We start from the raw sequence: 23788 nt of genomic DNA, 5'->3' as shown, positions 1-23788 counted from the left end.
CATTGTATTACTTGCAATAGCTGTTTATTTACAATACTACTCATAGGAATGCACAAGAGTTGTACATAATAAAAAGTCAATTGTTTTTCAGCAGTATATGTTTGTGAATGCCGTTATAAATGTTGGCAAATATTTGGAAAAATAGATATTTGTTGTAATTCACAGAACAACATACAGTGAAACCAGCACACATTGAAAAACAAAAGAAATTTACAAAGAACAGTGTGAGGGATACATGTTACTTTCAGGCATAAAACTAAAACTCGAGTATGTTTTGTTTACTTACTACAAAACAAGTATAATGTCCATTGCGCTTTTTTATAAATAGACAATTTTCCGTTTACTGCGAGATCTCACATTATGAGTGAAATTGAACATGAAAAATAACAAATAATAATCATAACGTTGTATCAGTTATATTTTGGGGGTTATTTGCATCGTTGTGCTATACATATTTAATGATGGTAGATTTTGATGAAGTAAGGGTATCTCAAAGCCATATTCCTCACTTAAAGATCAGCATTTTTTATATGGAACTATAAAAAAAAATTAAGTTCAAAATCAAATTTATTCGATTTTTATGGCAGACATTAGATCTGTACATTTTACACATTATGCAAGATCTTGCAGGGAATAGATAATCACCTATTGTCCCACGCCAGGATTCCAAATGAACCAAGTTTTAGACGTAAGAGTCAGTAAAAAGGTACATAAAGATGATATGCAAAGATGGTATCACAGAAATCTCACAAATTTGTGATCACATGTCATCAGGGTTTAATACACATCCTCATCTTTTTATTTACCCTTTGTAGAATCCATAACATGAACACACAGAAAAAAGTTGTTTAATAAACTTTAAAAATAATGTAATATAAACTATTTTAGTAGAAAATACTTTTTTTTTATCTTCAAAAAAATGTTATGAAATATGTTCTAAAATGTTTATTATATTACCATTTAAAACTTTAGGTGTGCAAATTTATGTGGTAAAACATGTATAACTTGTTTAGCGAATTTTTCAAGAAAAAATCTAGGATCAGTGAGCAATTTTTTTTAATTTATTTTAAAAATGAATACAGCAAATATTGCATGAAAAGTCTATTAAAGCAAATGGAAAACTATTTTTGTTATTGTGCAAAAATAAGATCATAAATTGCAAGATGTCCAAACCTCACACCACAATGAAAGATTTGAGAAATTATAGTCTTGAAAAAAAATCCCAAAATCAACAACAACAAATTCATCTGACAACACAGTTGGAGTGAATCCACTGACCAAATTATTTTTCGGGGTTTTATTGTGATATAAACTGTAAACCAATTTGATTTTGCAAAACAATTCCTTGTGAGTCGGGAAAAAATATTGTGGTAGTGAAAATTTCATCAAGGTCTTGAAGATGAATCGTCACAATGACACAATATCCCTGCGATTGCCCTCAAGTTTTAAAATATTTATATTTTTCATTATCGGTTTATGTGCACTTTTATATAGAGATGTGCTTCAAATAGAGAAAATATGGTATTACTTTTAACATATTGACAGCCACACACACTTTTCGCCAAGTACATGTACTCTCAACAGCGAACAGCACCAATGGCTGTCAAGTGCGTAACTTTACAGACAAAATCTAAAAAAATATGAATGGTATGTACACTTTTGGTAACAAATCTTCAACAGGTGGTCTCATTGTCACACAGCGAGTGTTCAGAATTTATTTGAACAATTTATATTATATATTGGGACTGATATCGAACACGATGCTTCGTGTCAACAGTTCAGCGACTGAAATCACAATTTAATCGACGGTAGAATCATAAATTTTTTCGTAGCTTTGAAAAAAGTTGTACATGTAAGTTTTAAAATGTGATAATGCTGATCATAGTTTATTTAGTACATTTCAATCAACTCACTCAATGTTAGATTGTGAAAGAAAAAACTTCATTTACAAGCTTATTGGTAAAAATGCACAACATATACCCTTAACAAAAAGGGTTACTAGAAAACCCTGCTTGAAACAACCACTTACAGCCAGATCCATCACAGACACACATATTTGATGTTCAATACCTCCAATAATATTTGTCTTGCGAATATGCTGCCATACTTAAAATAGAATTCATATATCCCATACTGATGTATAGTTGCATACACTGAACTTATAAAATCTTTGATCAATCCACAGATTTTAAGTCATTCTAAAGTTTATGGTCAATGAATTAATAAAAAATATATACAAGGTTCAGACATGCATTTCCCTGCATGGCAATACCCATTCAAATCCTGCTTAAATACTGAACTATGGAAATACATTAAAACTATGGAACTATGGTAATTCATCCAATATGTGAAAGCAAAAGTTTCTGATTAAGTTGACAAGATATAAAGCGTGGTGAGACAATGGATTATATATTTTATAATGCTTTCAGTTCCAATAGTAAGTATCATTTATAAGAAAAAAGTACATTTTTTGATTAAGTACGATTTTAAGCACCAGTCATTTGATGGAAATTTCTAGTTTCAAAAAATATGCAATGCATCACTGGGCAAATTACATACCGTATATATGCACAAAAAAATGTTGGACTCGCATAGATTTAATATCCTGTTTGTCAGAATTCAGCTCATTTATATTAAAACAATTTAATAAACAAACACCTTTTTACCAAATAAAAGATCAGAATCACTTTCTATCTTCTCTATGAAATATTAATTTTAAAATATTCAATGAATAACATGCATCCTTTCACCATGACAACAGAACATCCAGTGTTCAAATCAGAAACAAAAAAATATTGAGAATAAAAATGGATTTCATAATTATAGCATTATTCATACACACAATACTTTAATACCATACAAGGAGCTGCTCGGTGTATACTTGCATCAAGCAATGGTATAATGTGTGTATTTACGTTTGACATTTTAATTTCGCTAGCAACAATTTATGATTTATGATTTACATAAAAATATTGTGGAATCAAACTTAGCAGCATTTCTCAGAGAAATAATGTTATGAACTGCATTAAACAAATACTTATGTAGGTTTACTGCTAAGACAACATTTTAAATTACAATAAATCAAACAACTTATTTTAAACAAGCTAAAAAAAATACTTAGAGTTATCTACTTTGACTCATTTTGTGAAATATGAGTTTCTATGCAGTATACTGAAATTAAAAATTTCACATTTTCACCTGGTACCAACAATTGTACTCTATAAAACTCTAATTTGGCAGCATACATATACTTTGCGAAAAGTATCGTATTTATTGTGAAACTATGATTATGAAGAAATCACTAAAATTTGGCACATGTTTGATTTTGAAATTGTCTCTCCACTTGGTTAATTATTATCATTATTAAATTTTAATGAATCCTAATTAAGAAAATGAATAGTTGTGGAAGACAGGAAATAATCAAAACATTTGTCGATGTACCCTGGAAGAAACAAACAACGAACAACCAAATTAGGGTCAAAGTTCAACATTTACAACCATCCCTAATCTTCAAATTCTGGTTCATATCCATCATTTTTTTGTTGGAATATTCCATCCAAATAATCAAATGTCGGCCTCGTTTCCGTGTCTCGCCTCCAGCACTGCTTCATATAACAATAGATATCCTTAGGACAAGCAGATGGTCTATCCAGAATTACCTCTTCGCCGGTATTTCTGTAGTATTCACCCGTGTTTTCTATGACTTGCTGGTCCGTTAAATCTGAATAAGGCTGTTCTTTTGCCAACGTGAAAATCTCCCATAGTGTTACACCATATGCCCAGACATCGCTATTGGTACTGAACTTGCCCTGAAAATAAATAAATTTAACTTGGTTTATGGAACAAATATTGTAAGTCTCTTTGAGTAACTGGCATCTTTCAACATTTATTAGATCCCTAAAAATTTCATTTTTTGCGCCAGATGTTGAATATTATTGTCATCACCCGTAACCCTTTTTTTATATGCAATATGAAAGGGCTGATAAGTACATAAAAGTGGCCTCGGAAATTTAATTTAATATCTACGTCTTTATTTGACAGTGTTACCGTCTTTCTATCATAATACTCGAAATGGTTTTTAAGGAATTTTACCCCTAAATTAGTATCTGTTAGTGAAAAAATCTCTGTCAATAGCTTTGGCACACTCTGGTTATGGGTCAATTGCTTTTCAGTGTTCAGCCCTCAGGTAGAATTTAAAAACAGGAGCCACTATCATGAGTAACCATGACGCAAATTAAAATCAGTTCAGATCCAGGTCTGGTTTACCTAGGGACTTAGACTGCCACATGCATGTAATCGCAAACATGAAATATGGGTTCTGAGCAATTTACATCATGTGTACATAGTACATATGGTTCGTGTTTACTACATCAATTGCTAAATCTGATTTTCATATAGTTTTGTAGAATACTTTATTTTCGCTTGGAAGTAATTTTCACCATTTTTGCTGAAGGAATGATTCAGTGAAAATAAAATATACCTTTTTCCTATATTTGACATTCAACTCTTCAATAATCAGTGAAAATAAATTCTAAACAAAACACCCAAAAAGTCTTTTCAATTCCAGCTATAAAAAATTACTCCGTCTGTTTTTCTACGAAGTAGAGAAAAACTTTTTCAAATATTGTTACTTACATATAATATTGATTCCCATGCCATCCATCTAATTGGTAGAATTGCTTTGCCTTCAATTTTATAATAGTCAGCTGAGTAGAGACTTCTACTCATTCCAAAGTCTGCAATACGTATCCTGTAACGTTGTCCTACTAGACAGTTTCTGGTCGCTAAGTCGCGATGTACGAAATTTAACGATGACAAGTATTGCATACCATCAGTTATTTGCTTCACGATGTATATGAGATCTTCAAAACTGATCAAAAGAGAAATTAACAAATATAATATAAACTTACAAACAATATTTGAAGCTGAGCGACATCCTGACGTTTTCACAGATAATAGAAAGCTAATTCCACCCAATAGTGAATCATAGTCATGCATACATGATGTTTTGATTCATGTTTACAAAATTAAACTCAAGTTTATCAAAAAAAATTCAATAAAAAAAATATTTTCAAATCATTATAGAGCTTTTATCTATCTAACACTGAAAACAACAGAATTATGAAGTAATCCATTCAAAGCCGCATTGGAATTTGGAGGTGTTTCTATGGTCAAAATCTGTTATACTGTAAAATACTTTATTTTAGCTGGAATTAATTTTCTCTGAAAAGACTTTTTGTGTGTTTTGTATGGAATTTATTTTCACTGATTTTAGACGAGTTGAATGTGAAATATAGGAAAAAAGGTATATTCGCTGGATTTTATTTTCACTGAATTTTATTCCTTCAGTGAAAATAGCAAAAATTAATTCCAAGCGAAAATAAAGTATTCTACAGTATTTTAAAGATTAAGTACATATAATAAATGCATTTTTTCGTTTATATGCATTTCTAATAAATAAATATATAAATAAATAACATCATTACCTGATTGGTTGAGATTTTGCTGCACCATTGATTTGTGTATCAAGATCTCTGTCAAACAAGAACTGATTCAGATCCCCATTTGGCATGTACTCTACAATCATACACCAAGGCTCTTCCTTGGTGCATTTACCCAGCAGTCTTACTATGTTATCATGATGCAACTGAGACATTATCTTTATTTCTGTCATGAAATCAGATCTACATGATATAAAGTAGACAAGAATACATATTATTTAAAGTGTTCCAAACGTTGCATACAGTGAGCGTAAAATATAAATTATTAAAAATAATGTTTTTTTCGAGTTGAGGATACAACAGGGAGGACAGAATACAGTAGCAACAGCACCCTCATGAGGTGACATACCTGGCATTTTTGTTTGCATCCTTTCTCAGCATCTTGACAGCAACCAGTATATTTGTTTGTTTGTTTGCACCATTTCCATTTAGTAACTCATGATTTTCAATTTCACACAAATGAACCTTACAAAATGAGACAAAAAAAAAATTAAAGATTATTACAATCATGCGGTAATCATATCCACACAAGAAAGCCATTCTCGTTATTTTTATAAATCTTTACACATTACACAATTCAAACTGAAATGAGAAATGTTCCTATTTGCCAACGGAATAACATTGAAACATTTTCAAATGATGTCATTGCGCAATACACTGATTGGCTGGTTGCATTAAACTTTTATTGAAATTTATAAATATTTATAAAAATAAAGTGAACAGGGTCGTTGCGTTAATAGTAACAAGTATACTAGTGGTTTCATTGCATAGTAAACTTAGACATACGGTAACCCCTATGCATGTACTAGGTTCTCCTGCTGTAAAGGCTCACATGTACGCAGTACAGAAGCCTTGTAGAGGTAAACAAATTTATGTTTTCTCTAACTGGTCATTCATGTCTCTCACATATATATAAAAGCTACATATACAAGCCAGATAAGTGAGCAGGTGTACTAATTTTTTTTCCCCACTTTTCCACTGCTGAGTAAGCAGCCAATCATGGAAGTCAAACCTGCAAACTCCCTTTTCATGATCAAACTTTTTCGCCCTTTTTCTTCAATATTTCTGAACCTTAATTTTGAAGCCAACAGACAAAATTTGAATCAATTTTCAGTTTTTATTAAAAAAAATTGACTATTTTTGTCCCAATCTTCTGAAGGAAAGTGCAGACTATAAATGGGACTATTTTGTGAATTTTAATGAACTGGTGGTGAAAAGGTTAACCACTGTGATACATATCAATTTTCAAGGAATACGTTAACACAAATATCTCACCTGTCCAAACTGCCCATCTCCAAGAACTTCCAGGAATTCCAAGTCTTCCATGTTTATTTCTGGTGCGACAGGATTCAAATTAGTGAGCTTTTCCAGACTTGCTGACGGCACAGAGTAAATATTATTACCAGATACGCCCTGAATATTGAATTTGTGGATGACGTCAGTTTCTGCGTACGGTTGTTGAAGAAAGTTGGATTTACTGCTGTGCCCTGTTGATTTAGTGATGTCAGGTTCTGCATAAATTCTTGATGAACAACCTGGAAAATTAACAAATATATGTTATTATGTGTTGCTTAAAAATTACACACAAACTTGGCAGGTATACATGTAACTGTACATGGTAAATCAGAACTGGTAGAAATTTAGTAGTAGTTCGATCAGTAGCTCTTTTTTTCACTAGTTTATTTTTCTTATAATAGCTATTTATTATTAAACACATCAGGGAAATCAAGATTTGGCAGAAACGGAAAGTGCTTTATTAAACCTAGGGAAACACGGATCGTGCTACGAGAGAGAACACCTCAAAACCTCAAAACAGTCACAAGTAAACATAGCAGTAAAGAGAACTGGGTGGAAAAGATTTCACAGATGTCTTCATAAACAAAGTAAATTTGGTGTCAGTGTGGCCAATAGAGGGCGCTCACACTACAACTGCACACAAACAAAACAAAACATAGAATATGGATGTCTTTTTGAACAGTTTGACCACAACTATTACGGGTAGGCTTTCTACAGCAATCCCTGAAACTGGTTGATTATTTCAAAAAGTAGTTTTGTAGTAAGCGTTGAAATGCAAGATGTAAAATCCATCTTTTTCTTACACCTACACTGTTTTACGTGAGAAAATCAACTGTAATCAGGTAAAACTCAATCGCAACCAAATAACATGATACAGAAAATTGCAAAAATACTGTGGGATCAACGGCAAAAATGGTTATATTGTTAATGTGTCTTTGTCAAGAGACAAGATTTCTGAGAATTATTACCTGAATTTTCTACGCAGGTTGGTGGTATTTCTGGTAACGATCGTTTTGACACCCAAGGTACGTCACCCTCAGGGTCGTCTTGTAGCAGTAACTGGTCATATGTAGGATTACTGCGACGCGAGTGTTGTGTCCCAAGCTGATTGTTCGTAATACGCACTGAATTCAAATCACAGTGAACTTGCTCCACTATCCTCGGTCCTTTCATTAACGATTTGTTTTGTTTCTGTCGCCATAGCAATATCAGAATTACACCAATGAGGATAGCAATGATGATGACCAGACAGACCAGACCACCAATCAGTCCAGTTTTCGCTTTGGCAGCAGGTTTGACAATTTTTTCTGGTTTCTCGGCAGATCCTGTGAAAAGACGCTAAATATCAGCCATGATCCTTGAGCAACAAAGTTCATCTCTGTCACCATTCATAAAATAATTTTTTCACAGATTTTTTCCAAAATTTTAATCTGCATATACTTAGACATGGGTTGAGAAATCTATTGAATACTTTTGCAGTTAATCTTGTGTAGAAAATGAAATCGGCTTATTAGCATATTTCAAATATACTTGACTTTTTTACCACCAAAATTAGAGAATTAAAGATATCATCACGAAATGAGCAAAATCTAAGAGAGGTCTACCTGAGGTACATATACACCAAGTATCAAAGGAATCAGGCTTTTAGTTTTCAAGAAGAAAATTGAAAAAGTAAAAATGCGGCAACGACAACGGCGCACAATCACTCATATGATAAGCTCTGATTGACAAAGTCGACAGCAAAGCTAAAAAGTACACCAAAATTGGGGCTATAAAATCTGGTGGTGAATAGGTTAAACGTGAAAATTCTAAATTATTTCTTTTATTTTAATTTGTTTCCACAATTCTAGATACCATTCTTGTAGAAATATTAACATAAAAATTTGAAATTGTTTAATTGCCAAAAATTCACCATCAACATGTGTCTTATTACTTATCCCTTATCCCTTATAAAATGACTCACCAGTTGTAGATGAGAGTGCAATGATTTCATTCTGTCTACCAGTACTAGGATGAGTGGTCGGTTTGACTGGTACAAACATCGGGTCAACATCATAAGGAACGGATGTACTACTGGGTACAGTGTAATTTTCTGTCATGAAGGCTGTTCAAGAGAAACAGGATGAGAACAATTAAGTAATTGAAATGAAATAATTTAATTCATATAACATTATAAACATTCATCATCAGTTTATTTATGGACACTGTTGTGTCAGGCGTTACATAGGATTGTATCACACCACCGGCAGTAGTCATCCACAGAGAAAACTCAAACTGTTTTCACTTCTCGCTGCAGTTTCCACACCATGAGAGTGTATTTCTCTTGGTTGTGATAAAAAGATTAAAGCGGGGAAGTTGTCGCCTGCACATGCGCCAGATGGCGATAACGTGTCATTGCTTACAAACAAATGTCTACCCATGAGCCTTTGCGTTTTTACCGTGTGTTGTTGTCATCACTTGGGACTCAACAATAAAGTCTGTAATTAACAAGCATAGTGTTGGTTGCCTGGCTTCATGATATTTACCAGAGGTTCAATGACAAAAACAGGGCCTACTGACTCACCAAGTTCTAGTGAGACACAGTAAGATTCATAACAAGGCCAAAGCCACTGGATATAATTAATCATTTACTACAGAATTCAACATGCATGTTGCGTCAGTACAACTGTCCTGTATTCTGTATATAATTTAAATACTGAATTCTTGTATTACGTGTTGTATATTATTAAATTGAGTATGGAAACCAAATATTTTTATTTATTTATTGATTTTTAAAAAGTTGGCCATGAAGAATACCAGAATATGAAAACTGTCCTAATAGAAATAATACTAAAATCGGTTTTACATCAAATGGTAAATATAATATCCAAAAAATATGACAACTTATGTACTTACATGACTCAAAACTGACTTCACTGAACATAATCCAGCGAGAATAATACTCAAACTGACACTTGACAGTTTCGCCAATGTTGTGATTTAGTTCAATATTAAGGTGTTTCGCGTCTGGATGCGTATCATCTCGCTGCGGAGTGAATCTCAACGAATTAGTAGAATAATATCCTCCCTTTACACTGAACCAGATAACCACCGATGCAAATAACGACACTCCTTGATCAAACTGATTGTTACAATGCAACATCATGGATGTGAAGTTTCGTACCGAGTCAAAGCGGAATGTAATTTCCAGTTGCGGTGTTGCCTGACGATCCCATCCTACCCAGTGGTAACCTTTCCCAAAATATGGGTCCATGTGATCGTAGTAATTATCAGCAACTTTGCCGTCTGTTAACTGTCCGAGTCCATATTTCAATATACCGTTGTTATTGACGCCATCGTACATTCTATCGGTGAATACCAGTTCCTCATCCATGGCATTACCTTGTGGCATGCTATACGACTGTAAATCATCTACATGAAAAACAAAAATTGGAGAATTTTGTTCAATCAGTATTTTGCATGCTACCGTAGTATTAACCGACCATGTATTAGGCATGCTAAGTTCAATATTAACATTGACCCACTATTAAAAATGTAGTAGACTTTTGTGGTGATTTTAATTTTTTTCTTCTTTTATTAAACGGTGACTTATACATATACGATCTTGTTTTTTTATTAAATCACTTTTTTATTTCAAGAAAAACGGCTTTTTAAAAAATAAAAAGTAATTTACAAGTAACGGAAATCCCTGGAATGTGCACTTCGTCTAAGCCCCACTGTGCCTAAACAATAACATTTGTATTTAGCTTAATCCTGCAAATAAACATCGTGTGTACGCGCCCGGTCAAATGACCGGATACACTCACTCGTTTTTGATAGTTCATCGCATCGCTTTTCTCTACTATATATTACTGTTCATTTATTTTGTATTGATCAAGTTTATTTTAAAAAATGGCACTGGGAAAAAAAATCGGTAAAAGAGTGTCCCAATAACAAGCGAAACCTGCAAGTTTCTGAATAGCAGAAACCATATTTTTTACTACGTACACAGTCCCTCTACGGAAACAAAGTTGGACGAGTCGACAACAGACAAGTCGAGTGAAAACCCAAGTGACATCTGCTCCACCACACTGGAGACTGAAGACACCACCGTAACTACCTCAAATGCTCATGATGAGGACACCACTATACTGTCACTGGAGGCTGATGACACAACATCAACATACAAAATGAGCATGATGTCGAAACGAAAAATATCGCCAGCGAAGTCTGCAGTATCTGGCAACGCTTACGGTAAAGCGAATAATGAAAGGCTCAATGACCTGGATATATTGATATTGAATCTAGCTGACCACTGTAAATGTTCTTGGTGTAAAACTGGAAAAATAAATATCCATGAAGAATCTCGTTATGGCTGGGAATCTGACTTTAGTCTCCGATGAACATGCGGCTTTTCAAACATAACACATGTACGCGGATTGGCTAAGAATATGAGGTTGTCAAAAATAGACTAATCAGGTCCATTGTGTCATTTGGGATGGCAGACTGACTTTCAAATGAATTTGAGTGATGCATCGGTGGTACGTAGACAAATCAGTTACATGTACATTCTTAGCTCTTGGAAATGTAAACTGTTTTGTGCTGGTAATAATTGTATAACAATCGTACTGCAAGTCGACTGAACTAAACTAAACGAAACTCTGATTGTAACGAGTTATAGAGCAAAAACGACAACCTGTAATTCACGATAGTGCTGTCGGCAAGCTTGACTGACTTGCTTCCAAGCGGATTCAGTCAGCAAATAGTAGGCCTTTTTTTTACTTCAATTACGAATTTAAATTGATATTCAACAACAACAAAAGTTTCATCGCCGGTATTTAGTACAAATAAAATTTATGTAGTTCTGCTCTGATGACATTTTCGCTTGGTGCCGTGGCTTACAAGAAAGTTGCGAGAAAGGGAGCGTAGACATGACAGTGTTCAAGTTTAACGGTCACATAAACAATTGTTTGTTGTGATATGGTATAACACTCAAAACTAAGCTTGTCAAGCAAATAAACTTAAATTGATAACGGGATTACACTGTTTATTCAAGGGCGGCCATACTTCGTTCCCACGTTGCTTTTTTCAAATTATCGATTTTTTCATAACTTTATCGGCCATGTACCAAACGAGTTGTTTTGATTTTTATAAAACCAACACAATAGCTATCTTAAACATCAAAAAATAACTGAATACGATGTGCTGAACAGAAAATATCCTCTCGACTGTGCTACTTTTGGTTTTCGAGTCTTTTCAGCCATTTGAAACGTAACGTGTCTAAAATCACAAAAATCACGATTACGCGAACAGTTCTTGTCCGATTTCATTGATTTTTTCAGAGATTGAACTCAAGATCAATTGACAACAAAATGTAAAATATTTTTCAAGTATCAGTAATATTTCATTACTAATTGACCTGTGAAAACAGAGCACTCTAATTTATTACAGAATTCTTCTCCACCACTTTGTAAAAGAACCAAACAATTCAGAAACTATCTCTTTTACATTATTTTTGAGAACATTGTAGTCTTCCTTTTCTCATAAAAATGTGTTGGCTAACTGTTTTCGTTTTCTAGTAGCAGTAAAAATAGCAGAACAATCGATTTTGTTTATTTAGCAGTCACGTGACGTAATTAATGTTGACATTGGTGTTATCAATTTTTGGATAGAGTGTTGCAAGGGCTACAACGACATGTAAAAAATGTTAGTCATTAACCATTATTGTTATTTTTATCAAGCTTTTTCTGTTTTGCCCAATGAAAGTCTACTACATCCTTAAATAAACCCAATGTAATAACATTTTGCAAGGACCAGTAAAAATCTTGCACTGTAGTCTGATATAGGATAGTTATTTTTTTGTTCATACTTACACCAACCACTCGCTGGATGTCATTCAATAGATTCATCCAAACTACTTATTTGTGGCACCACCAACCATTCTAGATGTGTGCCATATAAAATCAGAATTTTTAAATAATTCCCCAAAATATCACAACTACATATCATTTTTTTACTATCGAGTTACAAGTGAATTTGAAGTTTTCATGGATGTTTATAACTAATCCGTGTGCAGACATTTAAGTTAGACAGCTTATATTAATACACAAATGTAAAGCATTCAGCCCTCTCACTACCAGTATAAATAATTGTCACCTTCCATAATATAGTCCTGTTCCTGTTTACTTGTTATCATCAGAAGTTGAAATATTTGAGAGTATTTTATTACCTTGATATGGACATCCGTAGAGTTCTACTCGCATACAGACATGTAAAGGCACATCCACGGGATTCACCGGATATACACGTACTCTCTCCGCGATGATTGGGGGCGATATACTGTGAGATATGGCCTGGCTGGGATTATTATTGCCAAGCATCACCTGAAAACAAACAATATTCTTTGAAATCATGTACTGTATTTGCTCCATCAGAAAAGCACATTTACTTGTGCAGTGACATCACGAATATGCTCAGTGACATCACCAATATGCTCAGTGACATCATCAATATACTCAGTGACATCACCAACATACTTTATGAAATCACCACTTACTCTATGACATCACCACTTACTCTATTACATCACCACTGACTCAATGACATCACCACTGACTCAATGACATCACCACTTACTCAATGATGTCACCACTTACTCAATGACATCACCACTTACTCAATGACATCACCACTTACTCAATGACATCATCACTTACTCAATGACATCACCACTTACTCAATGACATCACTACTTACTCTATTACATCACCACTTACTTGATGACATCACCACTTACTCAATGACATCACCACTTACACAATGACATCACTACTTAATCAATGACATCACCACTTACTCTATTACATCACCACTGACTCAATGACATCACCACTTACTCAATGACATCACCACTTACTCAATGATGTCACCACTTACTCAATGACATCACCACTTACTCAATGACATCACCACTTACTCAATGACATCATCAATTACTCAATGACATCACCACTTACTCAATGACATCACTACTTACTCTATTACATCACCACTGACTCAATGACATCACCACTTACTCTATTACATCACCACTTACTCGATGACATCACCACTTACTCAATGACATCACCACTTACACAATGACATCACCACTCACTCAATGACATCACCACTTACACATTGACGTCACCACTTACTCAATGACTTCACCACTCACTCAATGACTTCACCACTTACTCAATGACTTCACCACTTGCTCAATGACATCACCACTTACTCTGACATCATCACTTACTCTATGACATCACCACTTACGCAATGACATCACCACTTCCTCGATGACATCACCACTTACACAATGACATCACCACTTACTCAATGACATCACCACTCACTCAATGACATCACCACTTACTCAATGACATCACCATTTACTCAATGACATCACCACTTACTCAATGATGTCACCACTCACTCAATGACGTCACCACTCACTCAGTGACGTCACCACTTACTCTATTACATCATCACATACTCTATGACATCACCAAGCAGCATGGTGACATTTGATATCAACATATAACATAAATATTAATTTCATGGAGAAATGTTAAAGTTGCTCAGTGACAAACAAAGACACTTATAATTACCGTATAATTGTAGTAGTTCCTGTATTCAAACCGCCGCCAGTCATCGGTTGGTAGCTCACTCTGCCTGAAATACACTAGTTTGAAATGTGTAGCATACTCCACAGCATTGCTTTCAGCATTATCTCTACCTTGAATGGCTATCAAGGAAATCACTGTCAGCTTTAATAAATTGATTTCCAAAAATTCATCGTTGTGGTCTTTGGAAATGGGATTTCCCGGACACCATGCACCTGCACCTTCATTCAGACCCAGTCTGGTTGATACAGAGATAAATGATATTATTTTCTGTTCTATTCAGAGGTTAGTCAGACACCATTAGTGACACTGATTTCAGCATGATTGTCATACCTTTCCCGGCATTCATAACATACGTGAATGAATGTAGATCAATTTTCAATTTGAGAAAGAAAAACAATAGGTGTCCTCAATCACGCTATAGAGGGTGGTATCACAACATCCTCGGACAAAAAATCACCAGCAGCAGTCATCAATTTCCCATCATGCAATTACAAATTTTGTTTTCGCATGTTATGTTGTTTTTACCTTGCATATCTGGCACCGAGTAACTCCTCACTATAGGTAGAACTAGAAGAGAGTTGTTCATCTTTGATTTCCTTAGTCTGCATACCCAGCGCAACTCGACATGTCTCTATAGCAGATAACAACACATGACAACAATATATGAAATGTAATCAGTGTACAACAGATTTGGAAAGCAGTGTAATTTACTTTTGTAAGGTTACAAATACTTTTGAATGTTATGAGTACATTTGCCAATCACATGGGATTCACTGTGTAAGGTTACCGTTTTACTTGCTTTGTAATGTTACTGAAAATATTTCTTGCTGTATAGTACAAATTATTGCGAGTTTTGCAATCTACAGAATAAATAAACACTGTTTTCAGATACCTTACCTAAGTTTATGGCAGCAAAACAGTCTTTAACAGGGCCAAGTATGAATAAAAACACCAAGAACTTCATGGTTAAAAGCATCTTGATGAACTATAGCATCAACTCATGTTGAATGAAAGATCTAGAAGAAAGAAAATTAAAATACAAGTATAAGAATAAGATCATCCATTTTCTAGTATCAACCATCATACTTATAGGATATCAAATTAACACCAAGTAAGGCCAGACTTTTATTATCCCTTGTTTCCCGAACCCGTCGTATGAACAGGAGCCGAAAATGAAATAAAAATATAATTTTATTTCAGCGTAATTTCTTACGCCCGCCGATTTGTAAGCGCAAACAAATTTTTAAAAAATATTATTTTTATCTTTATTTTTTTTAACGCCCGCCGCATAACAAATCCAAGTTGCATTTTCGTGGGAGTATCATGATCAAAGTACCGAAGTCTCGCGCAGATAAGAAACAAGGTTATATATGGAATAAAATTTTATTTTATTTCTTCTCTCTGATCAATGATCTCACTTACAATTCTTTGAGAATCACACAAATCTAATGGAAAAAAAGAATTAATTATATTTTTTTTCCGCCCTCCTCAAAAAAAATTGCCTTATAAAAACTCGCGAAACAAGGAATAAAAAAAGTCTGGCCTAAACTTTAAAAAAATAAACAAAGTCGGGAAGTTTTCATCTGCGCATGCAGCAGACAAAAAACAAGAGTCTACCCATGTTGAGCCTTTGCATTTTTAGCATGTGTTGCTATTCTTGCGTGTCCAGGTGATATTTCTTGAAAAAAAATTTATCAACTCCAATTAATAGTAAATTCTGCCTATGTGGTTCAATATTAAAAAATTATAATTCAATTAATAAAAATGTGGCACAGACATTTTGAAAGTGATAATAGTGATGTTCAAAAGTTTGAGATGGGGTATGTTAGGGTTCAGACTTGATAAGCTCAAGGGTCTAAAACAAGCAGCTTGTCGGTTGAGATAGCTCTGCTGTTAGCAATGCACATTTCAATTGAAGAATTGAAGATATCATTAGAAAATGAACAATCAAAGCAATCAGACTTGCAGTTTTCAACAAGAATTTAAAAATATCACTTTTTACCAAAAATTACAAAAAATATTCATTAAAATTAGAGAATTGAAGATATCATCACAAAATGAACAAATCTGAGAAAGGTCCACATTTACTACCTTTATATATATATATATATATATATATATATATATATATATATATATATATATAATATCAAAGCAATTGGAATTGCGGTTTTTAACAAGAAGTCGAAAATATCACTTTTTACCAAAAATATTCACCAAAATTATCATGAAATAAACAAATCTAGAAGTGGTCTACCCAAGGCACATATACACCAAATATCAAAGCATTCAGAATTGTAGTTTTCAAGAAAAAGTCGAAAACATAAAAAGTTGACACTGACGACGGACGCCGACAGACAATCACTAATATGATAAACATCCGCTCGACAAATTCGACAGTGGAGCTAAAAATGGCCGCATATACGATCTCCAAGATGACAATTTTCAGACAACGTATACTATTCAATATAATTTATCAAGAGTGAAATATAATTAATTAAAATATTATATAATAACAATATCATAGCATATATTTAGTAGCAGACATTTTATGATGCAAATTTATGATAATTCAATACTACATGAATAAATTACAGCTCCATGGTGACATCATTATGACTCATCACTCATGAGGGGTTCTCAAGAAGGCAGTGATCTCTAGCAAGAGTATATACATCTAGGTATTCATTATCAATCTGCGTCTATTTTTCACACCAAGTGTTGGTTTAACCTGAATGAAATCGTTGACAGATTTGCAGAATTACAGAATCAACTGTGTCGTCTCACTTACTTTATTTTCTGTGTAAACATGTAATCAAGTCAACAATATTGTGAACTAATTTTAATTTTGTGAGAGTTAAATTACATGAAGCGGAGAAAATTGTGAATTTTTTACTTTTTTTTTTGCAGCGGGTAAAAGTGAACTTTAGTTGAAATATAATTTCTGAACATTTAATTGAACAATCAACAGATTTAAAGAAATATTTTTTCTCCTGCAAAAAATGTTGGAAGATTTTTCAATTTTTATGGATTTTTTTATAATTTTTTATTCATTTTGGAGCAAATGAAAACCATTTCACATTAACTACATATCTTGATAAAAAATTTTGACAAATTTTGTGAAATCTGAAGAAAGTTGCTTAAAGCATTAACCTTTTCACCACCAGACTTTCATGCCCGAATTATTCTGTACCTTTTTTTTATATTCTTCAAAATTTCTAAAAAATTGAACCCTAATTTTGGAGCCAACAGATAAAATTTTAGTCAATTTTCAGTTTTTGCTAAAAAAACGCAGTCCCAATTTTCTGAAGGAAAATGCAGACTATAAACGGGACTATTTTGTGATGAAACATGGGAACTGGTAGAGAAAAGGTTAATAGTAACCTTTTTTGAATTACAGAATTTCAAATAGTTGTCATTAAATCAGTAATTCAACCATACATTATGTGGTCCATTATCTAAACCAATCAATTCACCCTAATGAGTTTAGTTCAGTTGTGGGAGGTGATCTAATCTTTAGAATAAATATATATCGTAAACAATCTATAAATTAAGAATGAGGGGGGTGTAAGCTGGTGTGCAGTGTTCGATCAGAAAACTTGGTCGGTTGAAACATGTATATCTGAATTGCTGTGATAACCAGGCTTCAAAATCACTGATGCATGAAGAACGCTGCACAAATTATTGACAAACTTCAACACAATTCAATCTCAAGTTTTGGCCTTGAAAAACCGGGCGACCTCTAATAACTGAAGTTCACGCTATGTAAAACAGTAAAACAGTATTTTTTTTTTTATGAAATCTTTAAGTTAGTTGATCTGCAAAATTATGCAAATTATGGAATACAAAAAGTGTGGTGAATTTTGATGTCGTCAAGAGTAAAGCAATAGAGAACTAACTACATTTGTATAATTTACAATGTTGGGGCAGCACCCACCTAATTTTCGTTAAATATACTGAAAGGTCTTTGCATCTGGTCTTAAAGCATTCGTATTCCAGCAATAAATAGCTAGAAGGCATCTACACTATTGTCATGTCTTTACGTAATATCCTGAGCAGCAGCTGACTTGAACAGACTCATTGTCAGTGAGCTGACTGGTTGGCTACACAGGTTATATAAGGTTAAACTCAGCATCTAAGACTTATATATACTCAGACAGGAAAATTATCCAGCTGTCTGTGGTAAATAAGGTTTTCAATGATCACAGTTAACAGTTTTGAATAGAAATTACAGCACAATAAAATTATTTGCATAATGATTTGAAAAATGTAGCACTGAATTTCTGGCGGGAAAAAATCACGGCATCCAAACGGCTGAAAAAATAACCTGACTGTATTCATGAAGATGGAATTTTTCAAAAGTTACGTCGACTTCCAGTCTCAAGGAATGCTATATCATTTTTGCAATTTTTCCCAAACTTGTTAAAATATATCTCTCCTCCAAATTTAAGTGTTTTACAGTATGTTGGCAGCAAATGAGTTTATCTTGTTGTTCATTTAAGATATAAAGCCAAGACAGACCACATGAGGAGCTTAGTTTAGAAACAGGACACCCAGACTATTAATCTGTTAGAGGTTATCTATGGTCAATGACTGAAACTCTCGTATGACTCATTTTAAACATAGACCCAATGATTAATGATTAGAATAAGTTCAATTTTGACATTCCACTTGTAATCAGAAGCAAAGAGGGAAATCTATACAATACATATAAATTGGGAAAACTAAAAATAAAATAAACTTGATGGAATGCTAACTGTAAATTACTTTCACTTGGAATTTATTTTTGTTATTTTCGGTGAAAATAATGGATTAGTGAAAATAAAATGAATATAATGGATCAGTGAAGATAAAATGAAAATAATGGATCAGTGAAGCTAAAATGAAAATAATGGATCAGTGAAGATAAAATCCATACAAAATGTGTCACCAAAAATCAGTGGAAATAAATTTACAACATACATACAAAACAGCCAAAATGTCTTTCCAGTGAAAAATTAATTCAGCTGAAAAAAATAAAGCATTTATGATTTTACAGTATACTTGCTTCCTAGTTAAAAATAATATCATAATATGATTCTCTGACCACTCAAGTCAATCTGTTAACTTTCACACAAGAAAAAACAAGAATGTAACTGCAAATAATAGTAATTTGTTGAATAATTAGCGGAGAAACTATAGAACAAATACAGAGAAAATGTTGGTGGAAATATATGGTGTTAAAATTAGGATGATGGTAGTATCAGTCACTTGAAGAATGAGAAGCCTAATAAATCGATCTGTACTTGTACTATTTATTATTAATTTTTTCCTAATTTTTCATTGCTAGTTCTCTAAATAACCCAAAGTTGTGAAACACAGCTACAGTCACCATAAAATCAATGCTTCATCAGTTTCAACGATCCATTTCTTACTTTAAAATGTTAAAAATAAAAATTACTACTAGTATGTCGTCTGGGGATACAATAATAACTATTCTTTCCAATAACTTATGTTTATTTTGTTCAAAACTGTATAATTTATGGGTATTCCAAAAGTTTCTGTCATTCTACTAGCGAGGAAAAAGTAATAACTGTGTATGTGGGGGGGGGGATTTGCAGAGAACTGTGGGTATTATGACCAAATATGGTTTTGGAACAATCAGCTGACTTTCAGTCAATCACTGATGGTGTATTAAACCACATGATAATGATGCTTATAAGTTACCTGTAAATCAGAATGGAAACTATGATGGCCAGCATAACTCAGTAAATACATTACCTATGCTGAGATACTCGTATGTAAAGATACGTGATAAAAGCTGCAAATATCACTCATGTGCTTTTCAGCCAATACACCACAGGTAATATTTATCACTGTGCTGGACTTAATTTTAAAACCATGACAACGAAATGTCAAGCTCTATCACCAACATATATATATATATACAGCATTTAATGCCCAAATGCAAACTAATTATAATACTGGTATGTACATAGTATAAAGTGTCAAGAGGCTATTTGCATATGTATGCACTTTGTTCACATTCGCAGCTTCCATGCATTACTTTGTATTAAAATTCAAAAAAATTACAATGAAAGCAGTACAGTTTTTTTCTTGTACTGTTTTCATAGCTGGGTCATGTTCACTTTCAAATATGTTGTGTAAATACAACATTTTATACTAAGAATATTATGCAGCGTAACAAAATAATCCCTGATCAGCTCGTTGTTTGTTGATGTAGTTTTTGTTTCAGCCATTTTGTAATTGATATGAATGACATGAGATACATCGATTACAAGTGTGGGTTTACGCTTTCTGCAGTTTCAGCTGCTCACTACACTGTCTAACGCTGCATGATTATGGAAATAACAGATCTATGTCAATTACAAGTTACCACAGTATTGTCCCTTGTATATTAATCTCATGCAAAACCGAAATAAAAACTGTGGAAAATACAGAATTAGTTTGAAACAACCATATTAAGTTGTCAGAGGACAGAAAAAAAATATTGAAACGTGATTAACTAAATTTCTTCACTTATCTAGTCAGATCTTTTGACTTTTAGTTTTAGAAGAAATAGCAATATAGTAAATGATGGGATAATTTAAAACAAAATATATTTCCCATGAATCATTGCGCGATTCTCCAATCAGTTGTGTATTTGACATCAGTAAAATGCATAGATCTGACTGGAACCAATGGGAATTGTCCTAGCATAAGGCTATGGATATAAAACAAAATGGCAGGATATTGAATTACCATCGAGGGTGTACTTAAACACATATTTACTGAATAAAATCTGCCAGGGTACAGTGTTGAGACTATGGCAGAATAAATGGAGCTTGTCTGACGATGATGTACGGACACCTCCCCTACAACTTTTAAATATACCCTATGAAGTGCTGAAACCAGGTTTTCTGTTTGTTTGCTCTGTTAACTTGTGTTATTGTTATATTCGGTGGTATCCCTAACATCCCCACTCTCATGAAAGTAAAGTTTATAAAATTTCACCACAAGGAATGTATTTTTAATTGTAGATTTAGTATATTAGAAGACCAAACTTTCTTGCTTGCTAACTCGATCACCAGGGTGTGAAGCATCACTGTGTGTAGGAATAAAAGTGATGAGTGAGAATTTCGATCACTACAGTTATTTTTAGTTTGTTAAAAATCTACAGAAACATAAATCTACATCACTAAATCAGTTTGATGGATTGACACGCTAGCGTTAATTTGAGAAATGCTGACCGACAGAAAATCCCCCGACACACAGTTAAACTGTCAATAGTGTTGCTGGTGAGCATAGCAATGAAACAAATAAAGCATACCCATGTGACTAACCAATGAAAGCCACAATTTTTCCTGAAATATTTTGCAAATATTTAAATATTTTTCTATAATAATTTTGGACCAACTAGAGCAAATTTTTCATTGGCTACAAGTTTTTATTAAATTTTTAGAACAAATTTCAGATTCATTTTGTGAAAGCTAAACAAATTTGACTTTAGCATTTCAAAGGTCAACTCTTGTATTATACTGCATACCCATCTATTTACAACCCCGTCTCACAAAAATCTTATTTTCTAAAACAAGAAGTACACATAGAAGGTTGTTAACTGTGTCAAATATTTCGTAAAATTAAAAATATAACAAAAAATTACAATGAAAATATGTTATAATTTGAGCAGAGCAATTTAAAAAAAATAAATAAATAAATTAAATTTTAGTAAAGCAGCAGATATAGTTTCAAAGTTTGCTGTATTAATGCCGAGTTACAGTTCTCATAGTTAGGAAGAACTGAGGAATTTCAAATAGCACTAATTTAAGCAGATTGTGTATAAGCAGGTGGCGCCACTAGACGTCACTTTAAACTAATCAAAGCCTACTACTCCACTTACAAGATTGCAGCATTTTCACTCACCATATCGAGCACACAATTGTACCAATAATACTGGTTACTGACAAGGTGGAGTACTGTGAAAGTATTCAGGACCAAGCTGAGTAATACAGTTTAAAGTTATTTAAAAATATTTTTTGTACCAACCCGTCAGTGAATTTCGGACCACGTGTCCGAGGCAATAATTCATCGCTACACCACCGAGTGAATCACTCTTTCACTGCTAGACTGATTCCTGTCAAATGTTATCACAAATATTTTTAAATTTCCTGTAATTTTTTTATTTATAATTTTATTATTAGTATGTGGGAATTAGAAGGATTTCAAATTTGAATCATAATCTTTTTTTTTTAAACAGAATTATTTTGTTGAATATGATAACAATGTCAGTGAAATTATCGCAAACATTTAAACATTACTTAAACTTTTAAAGAATGTAAACATTTTATCCCAATATTTGGTAATGCGCATCTTTCTAGAATGAAACTAAATATTTTGGTTCTGTTGGCTGCTCCTATTGATGGATAACCCAGTAATAAATTACTTTTTATGAACACATTGTTTACTGACGTTTTTTCTTATTTATATTGGATATCTGAGGAGGCTTATAGGCGAGTGATGTTTGGAACAGCCGGACACTGATTTATTAATACAAGTAACCTACTTCATATTTACTTGACGGAACAACAAGTGCTCAGGAAGTCAAACACCACCTCACATGGTTCCCAGAGAAATTATCAGACACACACTTAAATCTACTCATACCACAGAACCAAAATTGAGTCAAAGCATATAAACAAGGCTGAATTGGATACATTGAAAAAGCTTATCAACATACAAGCTGCTTTCTGATTGGTCTAACTGTTAGGTGTTTGACTTCAGTAGCCAATCAGGCACCAGCTTTGCATTAACTCCAGCACTGTGACAAATATTCACATTCAGGCTTATACTATTTTTTGTCATGCAGTTGATACCATACAAAAGTAAGTCATGGAACTTTGCATGATATTAATAACCCTTACAATATTCTTTATGAACTGGATACAGACTTTGCAAGCTCGGGCATGTAAGCCGTACGACCAAGGGCAGCAAAAGCTGTATCTAGTCCATAAAGGTAATATAATATACTGGTACTTGTGCCTAACAGGTGTTAATTACAATTTCATCATGGCATGACCTCAAACACATAACGTAATTTAGAATGACGAGTTTTGTTTTGATTGATGAAAGCCGTGTCCATGAAAGCCGTGTCCGCTGGGCCAGGCGTGATACAGGAAATTAATGCCTTGATGTGAGGGCGCACTTCCCATAGCGTTAAGAGGCCAGGCAATACAAGGTATTTGATAAATGTTTTTAATGCATGGCTGAAACTTTTTAAAAATTACAATGAAATGTACATATATACTATACTATGTATAGACTGTATAGACTTTACTAGTAGTACCATATGTGCTTATATGTGGAGGG

General features: G+C 33.3%; 1 protein-coding gene across 1 annotated transcript in view; it reads right to left on the bottom strand.

Moving 5' to 3' along the window:
* Positions 1-2: 2 nt before the first annotated feature.
* Positions 3-23788, bottom strand: part of LOC100369776 (discoidin domain-containing receptor 2-like) — a 38992-nt gene continuing 15206 nt past the window's right edge. Inside the window, exons 2-13 of the mRNA XM_085492267.1 lie at positions 15341-15459; positions 14969-15074; positions 14426-14678; positions 13006-13159; positions 9693-10208; positions 8761-8901; positions 7766-8122; positions 6777-7036; positions 5851-5966; positions 5487-5684; positions 4636-4870; positions 3-3809 (exon numbers count right to left, since the gene is read on the bottom strand). Coding sequence (XP_085348393.1) covers positions 3504-3809; positions 4636-4870; positions 5487-5684; positions 5851-5966; positions 6777-7036; positions 7766-8122; positions 8761-8901; positions 9693-10208; positions 13006-13159; positions 14426-14678; positions 14969-15074; positions 15341-15419 — 2721 coding nt within the window. The 5' untranslated portion in view covers positions 15420-15459 and the 3' untranslated portion in view covers positions 3-3503. The remainder of the gene's footprint in view (positions 3810-4635; positions 4871-5486; positions 5685-5850; positions 5967-6776; positions 7037-7765; positions 8123-8760; positions 8902-9692; positions 10209-13005; positions 13160-14425; positions 14679-14968; positions 15075-15340; positions 15460-23788) is intronic.

Source organism: Saccoglossus kowalevskii, chromosome 17 (assembly GCF_978046115.1).
Source record: "Saccoglossus kowalevskii chromosome 17, keSacKowa6.1, whole genome shotgun sequence".
NCBI classification, from domain to species: domain Eukaryota; kingdom Metazoa; phylum Hemichordata; class Enteropneusta; family Harrimaniidae; genus Saccoglossus; species Saccoglossus kowalevskii.
Note: the sequence above shows the minus strand (reverse complement) of the source record. Positions and strands in the feature narration are given on the sequence as shown.